At 36.5% G+C, this 6,351-nt stretch overlaps 1 protein-coding gene across 2 annotated transcripts; it reads left to right on the top strand.

Annotated features, from left to right (window-relative positions):
* The first annotated feature begins 3,399 nt into the window (after positions 1 to 3,399).
* LOC149254285 (RNA polymerase sigma factor sigA-like) lies at positions 3,400 to 4,808 on the top strand. 2 transcript variants are annotated; one of them, XM_089460125.1, is made up of 6 exons: positions 3,400 to 3,554; positions 3,702 to 3,755; positions 3,852 to 3,908; positions 4,108 to 4,170; positions 4,291 to 4,406; positions 4,509 to 4,808. In XM_089460125.1, exons 2-6 carry the CDS (start codon positions 3,723 to 3,725, stop codon positions 4,615 to 4,617), a joined length of 378 nt encoding a protein of 125 aa, XP_089316251.1. In that variant the 5' UTR covers positions 3,400 to 3,554; positions 3,702 to 3,722; the 3' UTR covers positions 4,618 to 4,808. The 2 variants fall into 2 exon arrangements, with proteins under 2 accessions (XP_089316251.1, XP_089316250.1); XM_089460124.1 differs by having other exon boundaries at positions 3,402 to 3,554; positions 3,852 to 3,929.
* The last annotated feature ends 1,543 nt before the right edge of the window (positions 4,809 to 6,351 follow it).

Below are 6,351 nucleotides of genomic sequence, written 5' to 3' on the forward strand. Positions count from 1 at the left end.
TTTTGTTCAACACCCTTGTAAAAGTATGCGACAAAGCTAGTGAGAAGGAAAAGGGTTGGAACAACAAATTTTACATGCTCCCATTGTAAAACAACCTACACTAGTTCATATACTTGTGTAAGAAAGCATCTCTACAAGATTATGCCATGTGATGAAAATAAGACTGTATGAGTCAAAACTTGTGATCAAGTGCTAGCAAAAGATAGGAATAGATACAGAATAATACCCAACCGCAATACAATTCCCTCATACAAATAGAGGGTTTCCTTCTAGGGCAAAAAACCTAAATTAACATACCTTCTACTTTGAGATTTTCCACCTAATGAATGGTCCATTTTGACTACAAAATTATAATATTTTACAAGGCATTTTTCTCAAAACTTTCCTTTCAAGGGTGCTGCCCCCGAACCCCCACCAAGGGGAGTTGACCTCCCTACAATGCTAGTCGAGGGGCAAGCCCCCCCCACACTCCCTCTGCCGGTCAAGGACTAGGATCCAAACACAATCAAAACAAAACCTATGAATCAGGAAGATAATTAGACTCCACACCCAACATGATGAGAATCGAGATATTGTAACTTGTGGACCTGTGGTTGATGAAGATTATAACTACTAGGTAATTGATGTTATATGGTTTAATCCATGTTTTTATAACTAATTCATCATTCTACATGCTTTTGTTGACATATATGCATCAAAATATATAAAAATATATATTATATAAAAATCGCTTCCAACTCGGAAGCTTTTGAAAATTGTTGTTGCTCACCCCTGCTTCTTGCTTCCAATTAGCCTTGGGTTGTGAAGAGACTTCCATAATTTCCACATTTGGATGTGGCTTCGATATCATTTGTTGTGGGGCTATACATTTCATTCTGTTGAGCATATGATAGCACTTGGGAACAGGGTAATGTTAAATTCTTAAAGTAAAAGAGACATTCTCCTTTATCTTTCATTTTCATCCTTCTACTTAAATTTTTAGCATTACCATGAAATTACTCAGGATGTTTGAGAGTCGTTCTGACCTCATTGTATTTCATATGGAGACAATAGAATTTTAGATCTCACTCAAAATCCTGCAGACTTATCAATTTTTCAGGATTTCAGAATTTCAGGATTGGGGGGATTGCAATGTTTCCATTGGGTTTGTCATGTACTAGGGTATGGAACTCGTATTTAATCAAGAGCACCAAGCCCTCTGTGCCTTGATGTTAGTGACATTGGTTGTCGAACTCCTCTACAATGACCCTACTAAAAATGTATCCATCACTCAAACAAAATCTTGACTTGAGATGCTACGTTTTTTCTATCTTATGTTAACTGCTTAGAGGGTGATATTAATGACAAAGATCCCAAGATAGGCAATGATTTTGATGATAGGTAGCTATCTATTGTAGCATGATTTTTTTGGATGTTAGAGGCCATCTAAAGCATATTTTTTTATGTATTTTCGATTCAGAGATGGATTGCACTTGATGCTATTTTGGTTATGTGAACCCTTACATGTTATATAAATGAGAACTTGTAACTTGTGGACGTGGTTGATGAAGATTATAACTTCTAGATGATTGATGTTATATGGTTTAATCTATGTTTTTATGCTTTTTATATCTAATTCATCATTCTACAAGCTTTTGTTGACACATATGCATCAAAATATATTTTTATAAAAATTCGCTCCCGATTCGCTCCCAAACCAGGAGCTTTTGAAAATGTCATTCCCCGCTCCCACTTTCGCTCCTGCTTTTGCTCTCGCTCCCGCTCCCAAGTAACCTTGCTTGGGAAGCCTAGCCGCTATGCAATAGTGATGTAACCTTGCTAGTGGGATGGAACTAACATGCCTTGGCTGAACCCATGCTAGGGACCTTAAACCTTGTGGAATATGAAAGTGCTTGTTTCACCATAGGCAATGCCATAGCCACCCAACCATAGGAAATGTTTTATTGTTTTCCTCATGCCAAGCATACTTCAACCATTGATTACCCAACATGAGACCATGTTGTCATCCATTTAGGCCAACACATGATAGTCCATGAGATCATGTCCGTGTTTCTCCAGAAATTCACTACTTCCAATAAACTTATCAACATTGTTGCCTTGCCACAGATAACAATCACAATCCATCACATTGCCAAGTTGCATCATACTCCACCAAAAACTGCTATTCAACACCTCATTGGTCATCGACCCCTACTCTGCAAGACATCCTCGGTCCTCCTAGCCTATGTGTTAGTACACCATCCTAGCCATCTCATCACTGCCATCCATGAGTTGGTCACCAAGGCTACTAATAGACTAGCCGTGTACCCTTAGTCATGTTTGCATGATGCAACATCTATCATGCCATTTCATAGATCCACTTTTCTTGAAACGTACAGAATGATTTGTTGGCAAGTGAAAGAGAGGGTTTTCTCTCCTTGGAAGCTCCTCCATGTCACCGAGGCATGCTGATGTCAATGCCATTTAAATTGGAATGTTGGTCATCGGGTAATTTATGATGGGGGAGTTTAGCATTACATGGTGTTCATTCATTTGGAAAGAGGCGTATGCACAGGAGAGGAGGAGAAAACCAGAGATTGAAGGGGAAAATGGTGAATAGAGAGATGGAGAAATACAGGAGAAAAGAAGATGAACAGGGAGAGCCAACCCAAAAGAGAGGAAGGTGGTTAGAAACGGAAGAAGAGGTGGTCCCAACAGAGACAGCTGCTTAGAACCACTTTTAGAAGACAAAAGCAACGTAGTTCCAGTCTGTAATTGCTGGGTAGAACGGCAAGAGAATCATCAAGAAATAAAAGCTTATAAAACTTGGTCCAGAGGGAACGATTCCAGCAGATGAGTGCTGGGCAGAATCGTAGAGCAGAGATTAAAACCAGCTGTTGGGGGATAGGTCAGTTGAGTGAAGGCAAAGAAAGTAAGGAGCTGTAGCAGACCAGCTCTGAAGAATCCTCATTATTAGAGAGAATTTAATGCTGCAGGTTGTAATCTCAGCCGACACTGAGACGTCCGTGTTTGGCTGAAGTTAAATTACATACATGATGTATTCTGAAATTCCAATGGGACATAAGCCTGGCAATATGATATTCATAAAAGATTCACAATGGTTTTGGAAATGAAGGGTTATGCATTAGTAAAATAGGCTTGCAGCCTTGCACGTGGCAAATTAATTATGTGTTTCAGTATGAGAGATTCTGAAGTACGTTTCTAAATTTTTAATTGTGAACTTGAACTTTCATCACGGGTTGTCAAAATTGGTTATCATCCACTGAGATTTCTATTTACTTCATTCCATGAAATCTGGCCTCACAAGCATCAATCATGTATACAGTTTCTCACATTATTTTTCAAGTTAGATAAATCATTCATTTGTTGTTTCTCGAGTTTAGATGCTCTGCGGTATGCTTAGGATTGACCATTCTATTTTTTAGGGTATCACAAGAGCAATCGCTGAACGTTCAAGAACAATAAGATTACCTAGTCACTTGCATGAGAGATTGGGTTTAATCAGAAATGCAAAGTTACTCCTGAAGGAGAAAGGTGTGGATCCTTCACTTGAGGTGAGCCTCCGTGTCAGCTTTGAAATGTTAGAAATTGCAGTGTCAACTGTACATTGGAATCCGGTCCATTTCAAGTGCCGCATTTTCTAGATGACTAGAGTCTAATCAGTGTATTTTGGCTCATGGAATTCCTTGACATCCTTCCAGAGAATTGCAACAACCTTAAGCATGTCACTCCGAAAGGTGAAACGTGCAACTGAGGTACGATGAAACTTTTATTCTATTTATTCTGCCCTCTTCCATCTGGCATTTTGATTTTAGAATCCTGCAAACTTAAAGATTTTTGGCAAAATGCAGGCACCTAAAACTGTGATTTCAATTGACAAAGAAGCCCATGACGGATTCTACAACAATGCAAGTGACACTCTTCATAGTGTAAAGAACGGCAACCTGTTGTGATTAAGTATTCTATTGTTTCAACAAATTCTTTAGAAATTGGAACTCTGAAAAGTTTGTTTCAGTTCACAGATATGAAGAACTCACAATAATGAAATATTTTACTCCTATGATTTCTTGGTCCCTTCAGGGTCAGTGAACTTTGTTTTTCCTGTAGTGTATTGCAGATACTAATCTTGAAAATCAGCCATGGTTTACTGTAGAAAGGGACGCCTTCAGAGTAAGTATTGTCAAGTGTACTAAATATTTGTTGAGAAAGATATCATAATTTTCAAAGAAATTCAAGCTGCATATAAGACTCGTAAATTTTGAATGCTTGTGTCATCATTATGCAATGTAGGAGGATGTGAATAAATTTATTAGTTCGACATTGACCGAGAGAGAGCAAGTGATAATCAGGCTATATTATGGTATGGATACACACAGACGCTATTCATGGGAAGCAATTAGTAAGCGGTGAGTTTGGTAAATGACAGCAACTTGGAAATTTTGTCACATGGCATGAGTTAAATATGGGAATTTCATCGCTAACATAACATTGCTCTGTGATATGTTTAGAGTGGGCTTGTCCAGAGAGAGGGTAAGGCAAATTGGGCTTATGTCGTTGGAAAAGATGAGGCATGCAGCTAGAAATGGTACTCTGGGGCCTATTTTCATGCAGGTTTGACAAACAGCACAGCAGCAGCAGTTATACCCGCTAAGTTGGTCCAGCTTTTACGTTACAAATATTGTTGGTATAGTACACCTACTTGGATGCAGATTGTACATTTCCTGTATTTCATATTTGGTGGGTGATTTATAGATGATAGAATGTCAATAAGCTACACTTAAAAAATTTCAAGTAGCCTATCTCATCCATCCCTCTGTTACTCTCCACCTGCTCTCCCTTATCCTTTCTCTTCGCAATTGTGGGCAAGGATTTCTCTGTACACACTTTGAATAGCGCCTATGAAACGTCTTGAGAATGATGCAGCATTCTTATCATACTGCATAAGATTGTACCGCTGTTTTGACGTGGGAGATATTGGTTCAATTGACAAAATCAACAATTTATCTTTATTTTTAAAGAAGGGTTACCGAATAACCCTTTTAAGTTCCAAACACCACACTTCGAGTATCTGTATATAGGGCTATGACAATATTTCCTATATACAATTTCCAAAATACCAATATGTGGACAGAGGACGGTGTGTGCGCATGCATTCTTACCCAATGTAAAAAAAATACAGCTGAGTATGACAAGTTATTACTAAAGCTGCTTCTATAGCTATGTAGAGTCTTGAACCTCTACCCAGAAGTATTGTATTAATGTTATGTTTTGTTCATATAAATTTTCATTTTAAAATTTACAAACAAAAGAATAATCTATTTAAAATATTTATCAACATAGATATTTGGGATTGAATAGACATATAGAGGGATAAAAGGAAATAGAGATAAAATTCTATATTAATGTTTAGATAAATTGGTATGAGTTGATTGAAATATTAATGGTTATAGTTATTTGTTCCGTTTTATTAAACTCTTTTTGAATTTTAATTTTCTAACATTTTTTTCCCAATTTAAATAATTATTATAACGGGCTATAAATGCACCTACACCTCCCTAATCATGGAAAAAGTTATCCACTTTTTTACTGATACACTTTACATTTAACATGTTTTCAAATAGCAAAATGCAGACACATAACACATGTTTTTGTTATAGGATAATCTTTAAAATCATTGTTTATTTAGCCTAGAGGTTTATTCTACAATTCAGTGTGATGTGTAATTCTGTGGGTGTGTCATCAAAATTGAAATTTTGCTCATGTTGGCCCAATATAAATTAAAAAAAAATTAACTATACAAAATATTTAAATAATATTGATTCATAAAAAATTTGCACATGAAAAAATTGGATCTCTTTCAATTCATATTAGATCCGTATTTAAAATAAATTTATACTAATACGAACAATAGAATTATTGATTTGTCCCTCATTTCTTTTGATAATAACACTCTAATCTTCTGTACTAGTAAACTTTATGCCAGAATCTGTTCGAGGAAGTGATGGGAGGCAACTTTTATGAATTTACATTGTTTGCAAGAGCCTGTCCTACTAGAGCTAGAGTTACGAGCAATTATTTACAGTCTACTTTTCCCTTTCCAGGTTTTGGATTTTTGTCACGACGCTACCTCAATTGGAAGGTTAACTAATTTATAGTTTTTTATTAGTTACCATTGTTTAGTAGATGATATTTGAACTTTTTCTTAAAAATATTGTTGAGCTTACTGATATGTTGTTTATGTTTTCTTTTCGGCGTGATGGATGGGAATGTCGTTCGAATATTTAAAAACTGATGCATAGTCATGTCGGTTGAATATTTTGAAACGCTATATGTTTTCGCCTTTTATGTCTG

This window comes from Pinus tabuliformis, chromosome 7 (assembly GCF_031772625.1).
Source record: "Pinus tabuliformis cultivar Carrire ecotype Pingquan chromosome 7, CPIR1, whole genome shotgun sequence".
Lineage (NCBI taxonomy): Eukaryota > Viridiplantae > Streptophyta > Pinopsida > Pinales > Pinaceae > Pinus > Pinus tabuliformis.

Coding starts and splice junctions, on each gene's coding strand:
- LOC149254285 (XM_089460124.1), top strand. CDS start 3,723: ATGTCACTCCGAAAGGTGAAACGTGCAACTGAG. Junction 3,930..4,107: donor CAAGTGACACTCTTCATAGT/GTAAAGAACGGC, acceptor TTTTTCCTGTAG/TGTATTGCAGATACTAATCT. Junction 4,171..4,290: donor TAGAAAGGGACGCCTTCAGA/GTAAGTATTGTC, acceptor TATGCAATGTAG/GAGGATGTGAATAAATTTAT.